This window comes from Glandiceps talaboti, chromosome 1 (assembly GCF_964340395.1).
Source record: "Glandiceps talaboti chromosome 1, keGlaTala1.1, whole genome shotgun sequence".
Lineage (NCBI taxonomy): Eukaryota > Metazoa > Hemichordata > Enteropneusta > Spengelidae > Glandiceps > Glandiceps talaboti.
This window is the reverse complement of record NC_135549.1, coordinates 6,414,322-6,436,615: the sequence shown is the minus strand read 5'-3', so window position 1 is coordinate 6,436,615 and position 22,294 is coordinate 6,414,322. Positions and strand designations below refer to the sequence as shown.

General features: G+C 34.8%; 1 protein-coding gene across 3 annotated transcripts in view; it reads right to left on the bottom strand.

Annotated features, from left to right (window-relative positions):
- Window positions 1-1,009: 1,009 nt before the first annotated feature.
- LOC144436773 (dedicator of cytokinesis protein 3-like) overlaps window positions 1,010-22,294 on the bottom strand; it is a 56,793-nt gene continuing 35,508 nt past the window's right edge. The window contains exons 23-48 of one of the 3 annotated variants that reach the window (XM_078125644.1): window positions 22,186-22,294; window positions 21,091-21,301; window positions 20,485-20,612; window positions 19,870-19,962; window positions 18,857-19,050; window positions 18,199-18,277; window positions 17,396-17,555; window positions 16,665-16,810; window positions 15,911-15,999; window positions 15,411-15,567; window positions 14,921-15,163; window positions 14,315-14,404; window positions 13,820-13,924; window positions 13,128-13,269; window positions 12,202-12,368; window positions 11,600-11,686; window positions 10,684-10,860; window positions 10,237-10,320; window positions 9,618-9,737; window positions 8,945-9,072; window positions 8,459-8,603; window positions 6,758-6,919; window positions 5,312-5,423; window positions 4,791-4,883; window positions 4,358-4,434; window positions 1,010-3,048 (exon numbers count right to left, since the gene is read on the bottom strand). In XM_078125644.1, the coding sequence (XP_077981770.1) occupies window positions 2,830-3,048; window positions 4,358-4,434; window positions 4,791-4,883; window positions 5,312-5,423; window positions 6,758-6,919; window positions 8,459-8,603; window positions 8,945-9,072; window positions 9,618-9,737; window positions 10,237-10,320; window positions 10,684-10,860; window positions 11,600-11,686; window positions 12,202-12,368; window positions 13,128-13,269; window positions 13,820-13,924; window positions 14,315-14,404; window positions 14,921-15,163; window positions 15,411-15,567; window positions 15,911-15,999; window positions 16,665-16,810; window positions 17,396-17,555; window positions 18,199-18,277; window positions 18,857-19,050; window positions 19,870-19,962; window positions 20,485-20,612; window positions 21,091-21,301; window positions 22,186-22,294 (3,517 nt within the window). In that variant the 3' untranslated portion in view covers window positions 1,010-2,829. Of the gene's footprint in view, window positions 3,049-4,357; window positions 4,435-4,790; window positions 4,893-5,311; window positions 5,424-6,757; window positions 6,920-8,458; window positions 8,604-8,944; window positions 9,073-9,617; window positions 9,738-10,236; window positions 10,321-10,683; window positions 10,861-11,599; window positions 11,687-12,201; window positions 12,369-13,127; window positions 13,270-13,819; window positions 13,925-14,314; window positions 14,405-14,920; window positions 15,164-15,410; window positions 15,568-15,910; window positions 16,000-16,664; window positions 16,811-17,395; window positions 17,556-18,198; window positions 18,278-18,856; window positions 19,051-19,869; window positions 19,963-20,484; window positions 20,613-21,090; window positions 21,302-22,185 lie in introns of all 3 variants that reach the window. The other 2 variants (XM_078125636.1, XM_078125650.1) reach the window with 2 other exon arrangements.

The window sequence follows — 22,294 nt, the reverse complement described above, 5'->3', positions numbered from 1 at the left end:
TTTGTAATAAATTCCCAAATTGCACCAAATATGGTGTACCCATAGCTTACTTTTATGTGTGTATTAGATTGTTTCCTTATTCAGCTCAAACAGAAGAAGCCATATCTCTGACACGCACAGGCCAATTTCATTTTGTCCAGTATTGTCTGTTAACTACTTAGATACTGTGCCATTACTTGAGTGAAGCATCAAGATTTAGATAACTTCACTTTGTGTGTATAATAATTGCACGTAATCAGGTGGATGGAAAGATTCTTTCATTGGAATCTCAGTTCATGCAATTGTGAATTGTGAAGTCATAAACTAGACTATACTTTCAGCAGTTATTCTTGATGATGCTGTACATCCCAAAATACATGTATAATGAATCAGTTCACTCTAAATAAATTTGTCTGTGTACCTCTACACATTTTGTACAACAGCATAAACATGAAGAAAAGGTAACATTGGATCAGCACCCAAAATTAAGAAAACAAGGTTTTGCATCAGTTATCAACATCTTATCACAGAACTTTAAAGCTGCACTAGCTGCAACTGGGACATTTTTCAATACTGTCTCGTTAGTTATAATAACTTACTCGTAATATCATACACCCTGAACAGTATTGAATCACCTGTGGGTAAACACATTTGTTTAGTTGTACACATAATGGTACCGCACAATAAATCCAATCTAATTTAATTTTGGGTCCACACCCTAAAATCAGCGCCCCCAACATGATTTCAACTTGTTACTATACTACCTGTGGATAAAATCAACCTCTAATTAACATGTACAATGTCTAAAAGTTGTATTTTAACAATGTTTAGAATCGGTGTCTGATTAAAAAAAAATACTCCAATTACACCGAGTGCAGCTTTAATACAAATGATGTCAGCCATTGATTAACTCGTACAATGTCTCTTTAGTAGTAATTTATTAATTTTGTGAGAATACTGTTTGGGTTTTTTAAAGAAGAAAAATTGTTCAGCTATACAGCTAGGTATACTGCTAGCTGAAACACTGTCTCATACACTAACAAATTCCCTTTTTGTGGATCAGAACTTAAGATAAAACTATGTATGTATACTACTGTGTTCTGCATTGTCATTCACTCATCAAAATGCACCAGTATTGAAAAGTATTGCAAATGGCAAAATCCTACATCATTTTAAAAACATTTATTATGGCAAAGTAAAAACTGTCACACAATTGTTATAGAGTGTCCTCCTTTAGGTAGAATGTGGTATCACAGCACATTGGCTTTGAAGCTCTGCATGGAGCCACCTCCATGGCATTACCCCCACCCCCACCCAACCACCCCAGATTTCGACCCTGATGAATATTTTAATTTTTATCTCATTCTTGTGGTCTATGCATAATTTCTGAAGTATCATCTAACTTCAAAACTGGAAGAAATCAGTTTGAGTTACAGCTCAGAATTAGAAAAAGAAGAAGACAATTTGTATAAAAATTATCACCCACCAGGGCCTAGAACTGCTCCTAAAGCCTACTTCCATGTACAGCCTCAATTTTGGTATTTTAAAATGTTTAACCAGGAAAAAAGGAAGAAACTGCAAAGCAGAAAGTGTATTCTCTTGAGGAAGACTTAAGATGAAATGTATAAAATTATTAAAATATCACTGATAAAATGATGATATATTGATAAAACTGGTGTGATTTATTGTTTTTATTTTGTTTTGTTGGACAATTCGGTTTGGGCATCAAGGTATTTTAAGTTGTACGCGTGTGGCACAAGGTATCTTCACATTTGACTGTGTTTTTACAATACAATCTGACACGGTCAGCTACTACACTTATATATTACAAAATACATACAATTGTTTTTTAATTAATGTGGAAGACATCTTATAAGCATACACCAGTCAGGAAAAAATATAATACATTACAGCATGTTTTCTTTCAATATTTTGTGATGACACTTTTGTAAAAATCCTGAAGAGACCTCACCAGTAAACAGCGCCCCCAAGTTATTAGTGGTACAGTAATATCTACCCAGAACCACTGGAGGGAAGCATTTTTTTTCAAGTAGTATTTTGTGATAGGTGGCAAAAGTGTAAAAATAAACACTGCCATCAATGTACGATTTGCTCATTTCAGTACAAGTTCACAACTCTAGAGGGCGCTATAACTGGAAAACTCTCTATGATACATACTAGTATACTAACCCAAAACAACTTGATTATTTACATTGTCAACAACTACAATTGGCTTCCACATATTTTCATTGAATTTCGTGTTCATAAATTCTGAGTAAATATTAAAAATAGCTGTTTCCTTCTGCTTGTTCATAAACATTTCTACACCTAGAAACATATATTGCAGCTCCACTATTTTGGATAGTACGTCACTATGGCTACTCTGTACTAACCAAGTTATGAACTACAATCACAAATTTGCATTATTACATGATTTACGAGTCTGACATCATATAGAACAATAATTACTCTTGTGATATTTTTTATGTACAAAGGTGATACAATGTCAATCATATTAAATATGAGCTTGCTTTGACTTGGGAATTATGAAACTATCTCTCAATTCTACATTGATTCTCTAGGACTTCCTCATCATGATATTCATTTCCTAGTTCATATTTGACAAGTTGAATATCATATGAGGTCCTTGCATAGCCTTATTTATATATCGTTACCTTCTACAATTTATTGCACTTGAAGCTACTTCTTTCCACACGGTGATAAAAAGCTGATAGTTCTACTGTGATATACTGCTATACCACAGTCCACCAGATAGCCAACACTTTGCAGTCATCACTTTCATTCACTGCACACTGATTAGAATCAAATTCTGATTTGCTATCTCTGCTATCATGATTGTGATGGTTTTGTCGGTATTTCAGGTTTTCTGGTTGGTGATTCAGGTGTCGGAGGGAGTGGTTTTGACGTTGGTCTTGGCGTTGTAGGATATCCATGAACTGACTGCCTAGTTTGTGGTCCTCCATTCAATTTGGGTTTAGGTGGTAGGGGTGGAGCACGTTCTGGAGTCTGAAGTCGAGAGGGGGATACTGAATTAGATCGTTTCTCTCTCTGAAAAAGAATGTTTAACCAAGGGAGGGTTAATCAAGTAGTCTGTTTTGTCCTGCAACATCCAGCCAACACTGCACTATACCATCTTGTACTATGTACTACAAACATAATACCCTAGATTGGTTCTTACAAGTCTCAATAGTTTTGCCATAAAATATGGTATCAAGGGTTAGAGAGTGCTCAAAAAGAGCTCTGGAGTTGACCTGACAGAACCAATGAAAGAAAACTATTTTCACAATGTTGTCACTGTTTGTCAATTGTATTTGGAAGTACTCAGTAGTGAACTCTTCTATCAAATTACGAGAAAAACCCCCCAATAAATTCAGTGAGATGCATTAGAATATATCGCACACAGATTCTATGTATTAATGGTGGCTGCAGGTATACTCCCTTGGTAAAAAAAAACGATGGCAGTGTAGCAGTTGACTTGCTTTTAAAAGTAGTTTTGGTTAATACAAAAGTCTGGCTGTATTTGTATTTCTCTCTTCATACATCTTTAAGTTTTTGGCCAAATTTTGAACTCTGTAAATCTATACTTGTATGTATTTTGTAGTACAGTGTATTTGTATTGTACAGTTTGGGCTGCATGTTGACAGCCACTTCTAACCTTTACTTACCAACCCTCATTTTCTACAACAATAGTATTGTCAACATAACAGTCAAAGACTTGAGATGCAGAATTTCTAATGACACTTGAAATGCAGATAACACGGTTATCATCAACTGGTGTAACTGCGATGGTTATCATATAACAACAATACAGATATTAAAATACAACTGTTGACATCAGACTGTGGACGAACTGAACCTGTTACAAACAGGTAAAGTAACAACTGAATTGGATTAATAACACTCGGCACAGCATTTTGGAGACTTGTATTACATTCCATAATTTGATAAGAACAGTTTTATGGCCACTTCACACAATAGTTCATGTTCACAAACAAATTTCCAGTTCCCCTGGCATTTCATGTACACATGAAAAGGCCATAAAAACTGTTCTTATCAAACCATGGTGAGCAATACAAGTCTGCTGTTCTAACATGCTGTGCCAAGTGTTATTTATCCAATTCATTTGTTTATTTTCCCTGTTTCTAACAGGTTCAGTTTGTCCATGGTCTGATGTCAGTAGTTGTATATCAGGATGGGATTGCGATCTTCTGTTCTATGATCACAACATAACTACCAGGCATATATTTTGTTCAACTTGGCTTGCACATGGTGTAATGTACATTGTACTGCTATGTAGAATTTATGGAAGAGTACACAAATACCAAGATAACCAAGATAACTCATCTCCCATACTAACCTCTTTCTTGGGTAAATCAGGTGCTCCTCTACTGGGTAACAAATCTTCCCTGAATGACTGACTTGTTTGTCGAGGATCTGAAACAAAATAATGATTATCTCATCAAATACATTCCAAAATTTAACATTTCATACAGGAAGATATATGGTGATATAGTGTGTGTGTGTGTGTGTGTGTGTGTGTGTGTGTGTGTGTGTGTGTGTGTGTGTGTGTGTGTGAAGCATATGTCAATCAAACAATTTCCCAAATTGACTGAAAGTTGTACAACACTGGGCTTAATAAGTACAAGTTTCAAGCAGGGCTGCTGCAGTAAGCAGCCACTACTAAGAGTGTATATGTTACTGTGAATTCAAGCTGTCTACATTAAGAAAGTATACTAATGAGTAAATTACGTATAATTGTGACTTTAGTCATTGATTCCATCATTACTCACCTAGACTGGATGGTCTATTAGGTCTGGGTGGGATTTGAGGAGCTCCTCCTCCTCCTCCCCACGTCTTCCGTACATCAGAATCGACACTTGCAACTCTACCAACTACAGAAACAAGACATGATTGGTATTGTAATCTTTATCAAGAAAACAAAGACATGATTGGTATTGTAATCTTTATCAAGAAAACAAGACATGATTGGTATTGTAAGAAAACAAGACAGCAGCATGGACAAAACTAAACTAATGATGGCTACTAAGGGTACCATGCCATTACAATGTATCATGTCATGTTCTGTACTGTATCTGTAATGTTCTGTTCTATCCTGTACTGTGCACAATGCACAAACATTAAATATAATTCTACAGACAAAACAAACAGTCATTACACAGTCATTTCAAGTATACTACAGCTGGTATCATGGGTATGGTGTATGTTATGTTTTTTCTGTCAAATATATAGTATGGGAATACTTGGAAGACCTAGTCAAGAGCTTGTTGAGAAACCAAGTTCACAATTTGACCTTCCAACTTACCTCTGGACAGTTGAGGTGATGAATTAGACAAGGTAGGTTCATTGGGCATTCTTGAAATATGCTGCCGGAGTGGTACTGTGGGAACAGTACCGATCCGATCCTGAAAGAAATCACCACCGATTTGTAATCATTTGACCTCTGACCCTCAAACCTCAAATCCCTGTGTCAAAGGTCACTGATACACTTGAATAATTTTACAGGGAAATGAATTAAAAATATTGCACAGGACAATGAAAAAAAGAGAGAAAAGTCTAGTTTTGTTCTTTTTTCCACAAAATGAATTTTAATGTTTCAAACTATGAACAAGGTAGCACCCATTACAGTGTTGACCAATCTATCAGTACATGTCTAAGCATTCAATCATTTCAAGGTACATGTATTGTATCAATATTTTCTCAATATATCTAGTAGTGTATCAAATACCACCTTGTGAACAGAACAAAATCAAAACTTCCCCTTCTTTTTCTTCTGCCATCAATGAAAGACAGATTATGGAATTTCTGCCAACTTATTCAGAATAAAAATTTGTATGTTAATGTTGTTACCCACTGAGTTGACAAACACACAATCCAACAAACGGTACTTTTGTTATAATTTGCATGTCTTCATGTTTTTTTTCACAATAGCGCCCTCTCGAGATACAAAGTAGTAGCAATGCAGATGGATGCAAAATCAAAATGTTGAACAATGGAAGTGGACATATTCTAATATAAAACATATAGAAAGACAGACATACTAATAGACTAATCGATATCATTGCTATACTGTTCTACTAGAGGGCGCACTTTAGGTGAAAGGTCACCATCCAATTTCTTGGCATGTTGGCAGAAATACCGAGTTGATTTATTCAACATACAACAATCTACAGTTTGTGTTCTAAAACAGAAGACTACTTGGAAGAGACGTCTGATCTACCACAGAATTCTGGAGATGATGATGATGTAAGTGGAAGAGTTAGTACGGTTCATGCAGTTATAGAAGGATGGAAAGACACTAACGAGACGTTACCTTTACCAGACTACTTACATAGTAATGATCTTTATCTTAAAACTACAGTTACGTGTCACAGTCAGAGAATGCAAACACTGATTTTTCAATATCATCTAAATCACACACATTCAATGTCAGTTGTTTTAACTATTAAACTTCATGCTTTTCTCTACTCTTAGGCATCATTCTGCAATATTTAGTCTGTTCAAACTTTGTCGCATAACTGGTAGAAAATGCTGTTATTGACATTCGGTGTTGTTGGAAAGAGTAAATGAATGCTGGGACAAACAAACAAACAAACACGCAGCAAACAAAATGGCGGTATTATTATCATGGGTTTTTTTTTATTTTTTTTTTGCTGACCAGTGAGTGGCTATGCAAACAAAGAAGAAAAATGGCCATAACACAGAAACAGCATAGAAATTATAAGAAGGCAAGAACTACCTTGCTGTAAATCTTTGTTTTAGATGAGGTAGATATCTTAGGAAAGTTAGTTGAAGGAAGAGGCAGAAAAAAAGTACTGCTGGAAACATTCTCATAGATACTATTTGTTCCTTTAGTTCTAGGACTAGCAGGGGCTGGTCGTCTCGGCACCCACACATCATTCTGAAAATAACCCGGAGGTATTCAAATATATCACAAAATATTTGGACAAATATAGCACATTATTAAGCAAATCAAAGAGTAAAATAAATCATGGAATTAAATTAAGTAAAAACCAACAGCAATTATGTGCATAAATAGTGATTTTTTTGGGATGAATATAATATTTTTTGAATTTAAAAGTTGTGATTATTATAGTTAGTTTAGCCACGTCTATCAAAGTATGGACATTTATGATAATGATGTAGAGATAGCATAGAATAGATGAATGAATTGGAGACTGCCATCTTTTCTTCAAACTAAATCATGAACTGTGTGTCTGAAATACGAATTCATAATGACTTCTGACCTTTGACCCTGACAGTATAGACATGACATGATCAGAACATAAATCAAAAACTTGTACTGATTTAATCAGTCTGACTGACATCTGCTTTTATGGAATATTTAATAGTAATTTTCTCTCTTATTATGAAACATGGCTACATTTGAATGTGTTCATGATATTTAACCTGATCACCCTGCAGTACGAATGGTTTGGTTCACTACTATGTATATCACCTGTTGGAAGGGTTGCACCATTATACAAACAAGGGGTTAACAAGGTTAAATACACACTCAACACCAAACACGTAATCATGATAGCCTGTTTGCCATGTTCTGTGATGAATCACCACACAAGTATGTTACATAACACAATTATGAATATATGCAATATTCCACACAATATGGCTTAAATATTGATTAATCTTTTTCCTTTTTCTATAAAAACTTTCACTGGAAGTGATACCTCAATGCTCCATAACTGGATCCTTCTAATCAAATGTACCTATTACACAGGTGATACGTGGAGAAAAGTTGAACTTAACGTTTTTTTTCTAATATCCATGTATACAGAATCTTTTGAGAGAAAACACCCTGACTTTACTAAACTATGTTGTTAACTTTGTCTTGACTTGACAAGAGTGAGCATTGAGATATCTACTTGTTAATGTACCATAAAACTAAATGCAAATACATTTATTTCAACTGTGGAATAACAAGGTCAGACTTGTCAGTATAGGTTTGTATGCTAATTGCTGTCATTGAATACACTAGTCTAAGAACTGGGGAAGTGGTAACATTGAAAACTGATAATAATAACTATGCTGTAAGTTGTTGTAATGAAGTTTTTGACCAGCTGTTCAATATCAGACTGGTGTTATGAACAGAAGTAAACAATAGTTTGAATATCAATTCCATGTGTTGCTTATTTTCAACCATGAATACAAAACATACTAATTTTGATCAGAATACATGTTCACATGATTTAGACAGTACAGCTAGAGTTGACATCGGCAAACACTGTCAATTGTTAGAATTACAATACTATTTATTTCCACTGACATGTACCTCATAAGTTACTGGTACTTAATCACCAGGTTAGACTTTTACAAGCTTTGCACTAGTTATGACTAAAATTATAGCAATTGACAAACGTCAGTTGAATTATACATCACTAATAGTAACCACACCACATCACTCTAAAGCAGACTAACTTACTGTAAACGTGTTATCAGATTCCTCAGCATCCTCATCACCCTCTGGTATAGTACCTACACCACTACTACTACTGTTATTACTATCACAAGATCCTGTAGAGATGGTGGATACAGGCCTTCTACTTGGCTCTAATGGTTCTTGTAACCTGTAACAACACAAATTACCATTAAGTTTTATGCAAGCTGTCAACTATGAATCCCAAATATTAGAATACCTTCAAATTCTTAGCTTCATTTTTAACATTTCCTAACTGAAAAGATACAAATTTATGTCTGTATAATATTATTAACTGTCCAAAAACTGTTATTTAAAGATATGTGTTAAGATAATTTCGTCTTTTTTTAATCAACTTGCCTCAACCTTTGGTGGCTAACTTACCCTATTTTTATATAGTTCCACAATCAGTGATATTTAAGGACTGGGTAACTTACCCAATTTTAAATATAGTTCCATCATCTGGGGGTGTGAAAGGGCTGGTTAACTTACCCAATTTTAAATGTAGTTCCATCATCTGGGGGTGTGAAAGGGCTAGGTGGTGGGATATTAGTTGGTAATGTAATTGGTGTTGTTGGTTTGCTGCCACTTGATATCCTATGACTAGCTATGGGTGATCCCTGTCAATCAATGGTACATGTAAAACAAGGCATGTCAAATTTAGTGATCTGTATGTGACTTTAGTATAACCATTTTAGATAATGGTGTACTGAAAACAAATACAGCACTTGTACAACTAGATTACAACTTATTAACTACACACAAATTGTTTTCCCTCTTATGACTGGGCAGCACATGTAATTAACAGCACCATGTAATGACTGAAATATGACAGAAGACCATAACAATCACATCACACATCTCATTTTATTTGATGAATATTATGAAATTGGAATCCTGGCAAAACAAATGATATATGGTCTTTCATCTCAAATCTGAGTGTTACAACTGTGTATTGAATAGTACTTCAAGTGCCACTTTGTTCTAGTGCAAAACATACTTATTTGCGAAAGTTAACTGTACAGCACCCCTGAACTTTACTTTGTATTGGATATAGGCACTCTATAAATTTTCTGAATGAATGATTGATCGATTGATTGATTGATTGATTGATTGATTGATTGATTGATTAATTGATTGATTGATTGATATAGCAATAGTTTACCTGATCTGAGATTCCATTTCTCAATTTAATGTACTGTTCCTCAAGTTTTCCCTGTAATGGTTTGACGTCTGCAGGTGCTAAGTCTCCGTGGACTTCAAGACCTTTACCAAGTATAACAACCTGAAAGTTAACAGACATAGTAAATGAAATGATCACACTTGCAATAACATTTGTAGCTGAGAAGGTAATTTTGTGACTCTATATCTAAACTAAGGCTTCATGATGTCAAATATGTATGTAGAGAGTTAATACTTCATAACAATGTGTTGTAAGGTTTTGAAGATGATCAGCTATGGTTACCATGGATGGGTGTAGTAACCATAACTATGGTTACCGGGAATAACTATTACATCAACCTGGCAGGACTGTGTGTGGTGATGGTGGGGCTTTTGGCACTGTGGTTACATTGGCAGAATTGATATAACCATGGCAGGTCTGTGAGGTGCTGGTGGGGTATTTGGCACTGTAGTTACATGGGCAGGACTGTGGTACAACAGTGGTGTAATAAGGCAGGGATGTGGTTATGATTATAGGCATTCAGTTTCCTACATACATGTATGTCCTTAGTTACTATGCTACAAAACTAAAGCCTTCTAACAAAACTTCTCATAATACATACCTGATCCAGAATCAGCATTTTCAGTTTGCTAATTAATGATGCATTTTTGGGATGTTCTGCTATGTATGCAGGAACAAAAAATGCCTACAGAATGAGTAGAACAATTCAAATATGTTTACAAGTTATAGTCATCAAAAGTACATTTCAAATGATATCAATCTCTGAAAGTTTGAGAAAAGAACACTTTGTTAATGATTGGTATTGGTATTGGTATTGGTACAATTATGAAAATTTGTCAATTCAAATAATTAACATCAATGTACTAGTATTAGTTTTACATAAAAAATCTTGTGTTATTGGTAAATACTATTATCAAGAACATATATCCAGGTACCAGATGGGAATCAATATTGGAAGAGAAAAAGAAAGGAGGTTAATACAGTTGGAAAGATTGACACGGTCACACAAACAGTTTGAGAGAGTGATACTGTCATAAGAGAACCATACCTCTTGATACTTGGGAATACCTCCATTGACAGCAGCATCAATAACGCCATTCAACATCATACTCAGTGGGTTGATACTCTTCCCTGGCTCTGAAGCATATGAAGCTATAAGGCATCGCAGTTCTTTGTTTTTCTTTTGCATCGTCTCCAAAGCATGTTCCAGGGGACTAACATCCATCTATGTTATATATATAAATTTAAGATATAAACATTTTCAGGTAGACTAGTACTAGTCCATCAAGCATTTGGATGTCTATGCATACATGCATGTGTTGTAGTTGACCTTTCATGACCTTTGTATGGCCCTGGATGAATATCTTAGGTATTATTTTTTAATGCATTATATTTACATGTAAACATATCATCTAACTGTCATGTTCCTAATTGCCACAATACATCTTTCAAGAACACAGCTTTACAATTTTATTGGCTTCCAAAACAATCTAAGATATTGAAAATATTTGAAATTCTTGATCAAAATTGAATAGTTTTTTTTACATGCTTCCAGGAATGCCTAGATTTGGGTCAAAGGAGGTAATGAAGTGGCCTTTTTCCATGCATTTCCATTGGTGATAAATTTGTTTCATGTCCCATACACATGATATTCACCCCATACATGGTTATCTCACAAAAGACAAATGACAGCATATTCATCATCATTAAACTACATTAGTTCACTGTCAACAAAATTTGAGGAAACCCAATTGACTTCAGAAAGTCTAATCTTCAAGGTAGAAGATGGTGAAGATGAACCAAATCCAACCCTGGTTACAATGAGTGTATTTGAACACTGACTTACTAATAAATCCAAGTTAATTCAATGGTAGGTATATGGTCCTAGGTAGGTTTGTCAAAACTGAGATGTGAAACATGAAGGTAGAATAAGTTACATTTACAAATATTTGGCATAAACTAACCTTTTCTTGGTCTTTCACTTCAAACCATCGTAGAATTCCTGGTATACTATTGGATATGGTTAACCTGGTTCTGTCCAACCACAGACTCTGAAATATGAATAAAAGTATTATGAGAAATAAGAACATGTCATACTGTACAATGAGTTTTTACAGTAACTTTCTCTCATTACAAAGGGCTTGGTAGTTTTCCCTATCATGATATACTTTAATTTGTAATGGTCAAAGTAAAATTTAAACCTTTCATCAAACTGTCAAATCTCTCTACTGTTATGCTTGAGGGCAGCAGTATGACGGAAAGGTCTATTATTGCATCATGGAGTTCTGATTTCTTACTTTGATTTCATTGTTTGAATCTCTTCCACTGTGGTGAAATGGTCTATCATTAGAAAGGAAAATCTAGACCCTTTCTCTATTGTTATGCCTTGTGATAGAAGGGTATATGATGTAAAATTGAGTTCAGATTTCAAACCCTGATTTCGTTGTTTGATATTTTTAACCGCAGTGAAATGGTCTTTCAATTGAAAGTACAATCTACACCTCTCTCTACCCTGTTATGCTTGAGGGCACCATATGATCGAAAGGTCTATTATGTGGTTTCTTACCTTGATTTCATTGTTTGGATCTTTCTCACCACGGTGAAATGGTCTATCAAAATAAAACCGCTTAACATCATTTGTTTCATAGTACTTGAGGATATCTTCTGGCACAGTTTGATCTCTAAACAGTTCAGGTTCCTCCGGTATGGGGTTGACTATCCGAACTTCTATGTCTATGCATTGTATCAAGGATCACATCTTTTACATGTTATAGTAATTATAGCAATAAAGGTACACAGGACAGACCTGAACATTTTTCTAGAAGTATCATTGCTAGTTTAGTCTGAAGTATCACAGAATGTTATGCTACTAGCTGAAACAGATCTAATTGTAAGTAATACTGAGATCTGTAGTATAGCAGTTAGGCAAACTGAAAGGATGGAACAATGACATAATTTTTGGGTGCATCATTGCCATTGACATCAGAAGGGAAATGTGCATATATGTCATTGATATCTGACAACTTTGTACTCATTTTAAAGCAGATCTCAATATAAATATGACCAATGATGAGCCTTACGTATAATTTACATGTAAATAGAGTCTCAAGTTCAATGGTCCATATCCCTTTAACATCAAAACAACAAATATAGTTTGGCTTATGGCCAACTTTGGATTAGGGTTAAAATCTAGGTGTGGAAAACAGTTTTTTGGTAAAGCTACAGAACAAGTTAATCCAGCACATAAGAATGTTCCCATGTAATCCTTAATTATGAGAATGCTAAAGTGTTGACCTGGGAATGAAACATAGCCCTTTAATAGCAAAACAGCTTAGTTCAATACCCAAAAATACAAATGTTTAAAATAGAGAGGGCTCCATTTCACTGCTTCATTGTTTTCCCAGCATTCTTTGTGTTACAGCAACCCCCTTTTGTTCAAATAGTAATTACTGGGATAAGGAGGACTAAACCTGAACATTATTCAAAGGATACATTGTACATTGGACTGTTTTATGTCTTCACTGGGTGGGTGATGTTCTGTCCATACTTGAGCAGCAGGAAATTCTGACTGAATCATTTGACGTATACCGTCTCCTCGTTCATATACACGGGCTCTCATTACCAATGCTTTATTCTGTCAACATACAAATTTTGACACATAGATAATCAATTGATTTGTGAATAACAACATGCTGTGTGAATGTGATATTACTTCTATGTCAGGAACCAGGCTGGAAAGATTAATATCAAATTCAAGAACTGGTATTAGGCTGAGGTAAGTGCCCATCGGGCAAAGATGTACTCTTTGCAAATCTTGTAAGGAAAACATTCACAAAAGTTTACAGGAAAAAGGGATTGAATGAGATTGTGTATGATAGTACTCTATACTGTTGTTGATACACACACACAGACATGGACACAGACACAGACACAGACACAGACAGACACAGACACAGACACAGACACTGACACACACTGCATATATGAATATTTTAAAGCTGTCAACTCACTCAAATAAATTTGTCTTCCCTTCACTTTTGGCCATGGTTTGACGTTTTCACAAATAAAATGGAAAGATTGATGGAAAACATACCTAGAACCATCAATTAGATATTTAGGTTTGGTAACTGTCTGTATCCTGGTTATAACTCTTGTTGTGAGGCAATAATATTAATAATACTTACCCTAAGGAACATTGGAAAATTGAGGCCATAGAAACTGACTCTATAGAAATCAGTATCCATCCTTGGTATTGATAAGATATGATCATAAAAGTTTGCTTGACGTTTCTGAAAATGACAAGAGACAAGTACAGTTGGACTTGATATATATACACATCATAATATGAGAGATTTTAAAATAAAATTAGTACTTTGATATCTGCACCCTCAAACACCTTATTACTATCCATTACTTCACAGTCAATGAAATTTTGTAAATCACTGGATATATCAAGATTACTCTCCTAGTGATTTTACAGCTACAACCTGGATAACAACTCTTTGAAAGGAGTTTAAGACTTCCGCATTTTGTATCTTTATGTAAAAAATGAATTGGGATCAAAGTAGATTGAAACCTTAATTTCACTCTGTAGTCTTGTACAAATACTCCACGTCTACAGAAAATACCACTGACTCAATGAGATTAAACTGATGGCTGATATTTGTATATTTACTTACCAGTACACAACTTAGCTTTCCATAATCAAAAGCTTTGGTTTCATATTGCACAGCGAGCTCCTTACATAATGGTATTCCATGTTCCCATGTCTACAAAGATAATAAATAGAATACAAGATTCACATAAATTCTTAGCTGTGGTTGACGTCATGTCTGTTTATATATCTAAGATCTGGAAAGCCTCAAAATCACATGTCAAAACTCTTGTCCCATGTACAAGGTATAATTTATATCCTTACTATAAGGGTAAAATGTGATGTAGTTTGCCAGCAAATTGTGTATATTGGCAGAATTCCTGTGTCATCCATTATAATGTTGATTATATAAATTTCATCCTAGAGTAATTATTCTAGATGAAGCAAGAATCAAGATGGAGAAAGTGAGAGATTCAGTGAAAGAGAGAAAATGAGAGAGATCAAGATAGAGACAGAATCTCAATCTCTCTCTCTCTCTCTCTCTCTCTCTCTCTCTCTCTCTCTCTCTCTCTCTCTCTCTCTCTCGCCCTCCCCCTACCACACACACACACACACACACACACACACACACACACACACACACACAGACACACACACACACACACACACACAGAGACAGTTTCTTTCTTACCTTTCCCTTATCAAGTAATTCTATGATTCTATTATACAGTGCTTCTTTCCTCTGCCACTCTGTTTGTTTAGGGAATTCTTCATCAGCTTGTAGCTGTCTAGGACTCCACTGTAAACTATCCGCTAAAGTCTTCAATGTAAATGCAGCTTCTGTATAGTTTTGATCCGGTACATGTAAATCATGTAGTTTATAGATGTATCTCTTGTACATCTCTTTCTTCTTCAACTCGTCTTTGTAAAATCGCTAAAATTTACAAGATATAGTAGTAAGGTCAACAGAGTATCAAAAATGACACTATTTTTACTTTTAATAATACAAACATAAATATGATTCAAAATAAAATGATTTAAGCCTTACAACATGAATTATAAGATTATTGCAATAGAATAAGAAAGTTTTATTCTTATTTTTCTGTGCCAAATATGTCATTTTTAGAAACCATATACATGTCATACAATCATTTGTTTACATTTTTGTACTGTCAACTCACCAGTATGTTCATAGTACAACTCATCTGTTTAAATTTTTCATCTTCCTTTGTCATCACATCCCTGTAATCCAACAGAGTCTCTAGTAACCTAGCAACAGTGTGAACAAAGGCTAATCCTTGTTCTCTCCAGTGTTGATGTTGTATCTTTTCTGACAATCTGAGAACACAACAGAAGCAGTCATTTAGTTTCACTGTACATAACATGAATAAATCATAGACCCTACATGAGTATGGGTCTCTGGATAAACAAAGAAGTCAAGTGAAAACTTTTACAATCTTCATAATTCAAAATCTGACTTTTCTAAAATGTAGATGACACATGCTTTCATGTTTAAACTTTACAAACTTCCAGACACCTATATCCCCTTATGAGGCTCACATGCCCATAACCTCACATGTTCTGAATAGTGGGTAAATCTGTTGCCAAAGACTGAAGTGTACAGTCAAAAATTTCAGGTAACAATTTTCAAGTTGAATTGACTACTATGTTTTAGACTTACATTGACTTAAAGAGTGTCCTGTATTCTTCATCTCCTTTGTTCTTGGTACCAACCAATAAATCTAACTTGTCAATGATATCTGATTCCACCTATAACCCAGCAATTAGTGTTACATTAAAGTAGGAGTTATTACAATAATCAATATACACTGTGGCTTGATCTGATTTTACCATATATGTCAATGCATCTTTCCTAATGTGCAACATTGTTCCTCATGTGCAACATTGCATTTGGTACTGTTTGTGTTGCAACCCAGTGTTTCACATAAGAAAGGATGCATTGATGTAAATACAACTTTGAATTTGTTGGTATGTGTTGGCAGAGGGTGACACACAACCTGTGTGGTATTCATTTGATGTATGCATGGTGAGACTTTAGTTCATTTCACTTACAGCACAAAATTGTATTTGCTATCTTAAGTGTAGCATATGTAGTTTCTTATCGGTTTCTGCATGGTTGTATCAAACAGAGAGAGAGAGAGAGAGAGAGAGAGAGAGAGAGAGAGAGAGAGAAAGTGGACAGTATTCTGCAACACACTGTAAATGGTCTCTGTTTGTAAAACCAAATTTTACTAATTTCATTGTAAAGAGTGGATCAAGAGCTTTCAGAAAATGTATAGTTATGGATGTGTATAACCATTACTTTCTTAACTGCAAACCAATATCAACAAGGGACATTGAACGTGGTCTATAACCTTAACAACAGAGTGTATCCCTGTGTATTTTCCGATGTTTGAGCTGTACTAAATTCTGACCTGTTTAAAACTTCCTTTAGCTATCTCTTCACACTGCATCATATCAAAGAAGAAAGGTATTGTAATGCGTCTTAATTCAGTCTCTGGTACCAGTGTCACTTCTAAGAATGGTCCAATCAGTTGTAGAAAATTGACTTTATGGTCACCTGCAATGATGCACAAATACAATGTTTAATAATATATAGACTAATTCAAATCATAGCCACAAATTGATACACGGTCACCACTTGTGCAGAACCCAAGTATACTGGTGTAAAAGTGGAAGGAACCAGAGTACCAGGAGAAAATCTGTGTTGTTCGGTAGGTTCAAAATGAGCATCACCCTTCTTACATTTAATCAAACCTAATTGGCACAGGTTCAAATGCAGATTTTACTGGTTAGCTAATACCTGGTCACTAACAACCATCTTAAATTCTTCCTACTTTCCATGATCACCCCCACATCAAGTACTATGTACTATAGAAAACTTGAGGAGTTTTTAAATTCTGTTGAACTGAGAAATTTTGCAATCTATAAATTTTTACTAAAGATATCACTGCAATCACCTGCATTTGACTTTTTCACAAAACGTTTGTATGTTTCAAATGGTCTTTCAGGAACACACCCTCACAACTTGTAAAATTTTAATATCACAAATACAAACAAGTATAAAATTGCACAAAAATCATATTGCAACAAAAAATTGTATTGTTTTTACAACTCTTTTCCCTAACCACCATGTAACACTTACCTAAGTTTTGCCACATAGATTCTATTTCATGTCCCATCAGGACCCTCATATCGCCGTACTGATCTCTGATCTTGTTTCTTTTTACCTCAGAGAATGTTTCCAGTTGCAGACTGGGTTGTGTTAAAAATAACACAGACAAGTTAAAGAAACTACTCCACAGCTAAAACAGAAACAGAGAATGACACGATGTGAATGTGTTATTTCCTCTTTTCAACCAATGATAATGTCAAAGACTTCTCAAACATAAGTAAGTTGTTGTGTTCCAGTCAAGGAATGTTGAAAACTGGAAGAACTATTAAATATCTTAAACCTGCATGTATAATGTATGTATCTTATACATATTTTATATGGTAAGGGTTTATCTTACATCTTGAAAGTAAAGTACAGTGTAAATTTTCAGCCGTGATAGTGGGGATGTAACATATTTGTTCCACTGCAAGATTCTACCACAAGAGGGCACTCTTCTTGAGTGTCCTCTAGAAGGTTGTTGCACCAACCTTACATTGGCATATTTCATGATATTTAAATATTTCAAGGTTACAAAAGAAACATGAAAACAATAAAATCAATATTTGTTGTATACTTACTCATCAGGTTTTTTTTTCGTATCATGAATAATCAACACATATATTTATTACAATGCAAATATTGCCAAGTTGGTGGTTTCAGTTTTTTGTTCTTTTATTGGTGGTCTCACAACATACTTATATCTCTTTCACAAGTTTTTGACAAGTGACAAGTCATACCCATTCATGACCAGGATGTATGAATGACCAGGATATTTGTATGACCTTTAACCTTACCTGAGTATCAAAGAATTCACCTTTCAAGAAGTGAGACGTCAATATCTGTGAGAAATACTGGATGGCTGACAGTATGACACTGTAAATGAAATAGTACGTATAGAGATGTAAGATTTCAATGAAGGCTAGTCATAAAATATTCAATATTACTAATTCTAGCATAGTGGTTTTGCCTCACATTTCTACTTTTACAAAATTTCACCATCAAATTTGGACACACTTCATCAGACTTCAATGCCATAAAATCACCGACTATAAACACAGACAACAGTAATAACAACAAGCTATAAACTCAGTCTTAATCCTGCATGTTTATCATGTTCATTCAGTAAAAAACACACGAACACACGATACCATAACAGAAACAAAAGCATTGCATACAAGATTCTTAAGTACTGCAAATCGAGTCACTGAGTGTACATGTACTTCATCACATTCCTATCGGTGTACATTTTCACCTATCAACAGAGTTCAATGACCTTTCAACTGGAAAGCACATCAATCAGTGACAAAACTGCCATTACTACGGTTGGGGTTAGTTTTGGGAATAATCCAATTTGATGTGTTGCACATAAATGACACTTGCTAGAATTTATTTATTTTGAAAGTCAAATGAAACATTCCATCATGCAATTGTTGTCCTATTATTTTGACTTACTCGTTGGTAGCCATTCTCATCACCATCCAGTCTTGTGGGAAGATATCTTTCTTGACAAGTTCTTTGAAGACCATAAATATCCTTGTAATAAACTCTTTGAGAGGTTTTCTGTCAGGGAAACTGTTCAGTAAATTTGTAAAGTGTTCCTCTTTCATGACCTTCAAGGTGTTGATCAGACAGGCAACGAACTGACCCTGTAATATTACATGAATCAAATTATTAGAATAGATTTTGTCTGTAACTTTGGGAACAATTTCACGTAGAGAGAAGACTAGAATTGTACAATTATATTCAATTTTTCAAATACAAAACACATGTATCCATCAGCACAAATATGATTTCTGGCACATTTGACAGGCTACAGCTTACATGTAACAATATATTATACAGTTACGACTGTAGAGGATGTAAGATACTGATTCCTATATTTCCATGGCAACCTAACTTCCAAACATTGAATATTTTGCATATCTTTACAAAAAATTTGTACTGGAAACAGTTCCCAACGATTATTTTTGATACAGACAAATACACACAGACACACAGTCGATTCAGGTTTGGGACTATGTGACAGGGCTATGTTTTACACTTGCTATTATGTTGCTGTGGAAATGTCAAGGCTATCCCAGTCAGTCCAGTGTCAATCCAGGAATCATCCAGGTCTGTCAAACATATCACCTGTGGGCTCTGTGTGAGTAATCGTCCCCAACTTTTCAAGTTATTACTCCAGGAGTCTCCCAAAATTTGCACTCATCTTGTGAGTAAGACACGGCTGAGTGATACAGCCTACCCATCAAGTCTGTAGAACAGTCACCCTGCATTTGGGTCAGTCACAGAAACTCTTGTTTTCAGTGGGATTTGAAACCATGATCTACCAACTGAGCTTCAACCACTACACAACCAGGAGTCGGTATTTAGCTACTTTGTCATAGTGATGCTACCATCTCTTTGCAGTGGTACATCTATTTATGACAACGACATGAGAGACACAATATTGAGTGACTTCTACTTACTGTGAGTTCTCCTTGTCTGTTGATAGTCAATAATGTCTGTAATAGATTGTCTAGTAAGGTCTGTACAAGAAGCTGAACTTCACCAGTGGAAGACTGTTGTAAGTTACGAACAAACAAACAAACAAACAAATGAGGTCATTAGAAGGTGAGGTCAAAGGTAAGAGGTCAGCAGATTAAAACACTGGTTTATATGCCCATCGTGAAGTGTTTGAGACAAGTCAAACTTCATCATTGGAAGACTACTGTAAATCACAAACATATCTGATAACATTGTAGAGTATGAGGTCAGAGGTCAATAAAAACACCATTGTCCATTATCAAGTGTTTGTGATCTACATGAATACAGAATAGGATTGTACCACCCATATAAACAGAAAATTGCCTTGTATCTATATGTGATATTAAATCAATTGGAGATCTATATAACAAACTTTTGATTATCTCACATTGATTTGTTCTAATCTTTTCTTCAAAGAAACCAGGAAAATATTAAACATGTAAATTTCGATATTATCTGAGTTATTTCTGATATCTTGGTAAAAATGGTAAATGACATTACATGTCTACAGTATAATGTTTTGATTACATATTATACATGTACACAATTTGACTTACTTTTGGCAATTTTTGAAGTGATGTTAGGATATCACCAAGGACTTCAGCACACAGTTTTAATTCTTGTCTTTGTACAAGGTGTAGTTGTATGTGATGCAAGAACACTGGTGATAGGATCATTCTAGATGCTGTAGATGAACAACAACAGGAAAGAAATAATGAGAACAGAACAGTAAAACAGGAATAAAAAAAGATATGTAAAAAGACTAAATATAATTACACCTTTCATTTCAGATGATGGTTCCTTGTCCATTACAAATACTTTCAGAAATGAAGTTTTTAAACGTGAAAGCCTCCACAATGTCACTGAGTGGTGAGTTATCATTTACCTTAAACCTTAGATTACAGGTAGCCCATTGATAAATTTAATATTTATCCTACATTTTTTACATGTAAATATCTTAGGAAAATTTCATCACAGAATCTATACTTTTAAATTCTGGTATTAACAGTAAGGAAAAATCTGGTAATATTCAAAAAGTTTCCCCATATTTATGCAGGTATTGGGAGGAAAAAACTACAAGAAGAATTAACAGCTATATAGATATTGTACCAGTTGAGAACCCTATACTAAAAACACTGCACAAAGTGTTCAAGAAATCTTACCTTCTTCTTCAAATAGTCTACTATTGACAGTATCCAGTATACATCTCAACTTGGCACCATGCAGCTCTTTGCGTACACCTTCCTTGGCTACATTATCAATCAAATTCTTAGCAAACAAAGCTACCTGCGGTATGGTAAACATTGTCTGACCATCGCCTTTCTCTTGTAGCAGACAGTCATAGGTAGTACTGAAGAAACTAAGTAGTGTCATCTGTATACAAATAATCACAAGTACAGTATTTAAAGGAAAAGTCAGACTTATTTCTGCCTTTAGTACATTTGTATTGATTACTGCTATCAATTTACATTACATTTATGATCTGGTTTTAGGTGATAAAATAGCACCCTTGGGAACTTATTGAACTTTGAAATCTTCAAGGTAAAGAAGCCCTATCACACTAAAAGGCCTACTCTGCATATAATTAGGGATAGAACTAAGGATAACACTCATCATGCTAGATGACTGACTGTGTAACAAGTTGACACAGCTTAAAGAGTACCTATGAAACTGATGTTTTAGAGAATATTACTGATTTTTTATCTCCTAATGTTGGACTGCAGTATTATGAATATACAGGAAAGAATTTGTCACTGTATTTTATAATAAAAATGAGTTGACTGTATTCATGAAAATGTTGGCTTGATACATGTTAGAAGTATCGCTACACTGACCCAGGGATTGAAAATTGAAAATTAGCCCTTAAATACATATTCATCCATTTTGAGGATTTCCTGCAAGGGTTTATGGGAAATCTTCTTGCAATGACATCACAAATACCTTAACCTCTTTCTGAGGGGACTATGAAATTGACCATAAAATTAACTGTAATAGAAATAGGCTTACAATATGCTACACACTGTCAATAACAAAAATATAATACTGAGAGTTGTGAAGGGGACACAGACAGGGCTTAGATTATGAAATGTTGCAAGGGTACAAACATGTATACAGCCAGGACAATTCCCTTGTGAGAGTAGTAACTCATTAAACAACTTAATATTACCTTTGTCTTTATTAAAAAGGAATTAACAAGAACTTTGAAACTCAACTTGAGACCACTGAACACAGCAAAATGATGTGATCATAGTACTCACCTGTGAGGTCAAAACATAATCAGATGTTTGTTGGACCATATTATTCATTGCTATAAACAGATTATTAATGTCTTCTTTGAAGACAGTTTCTTCCTTCCCCCGTGTGGCC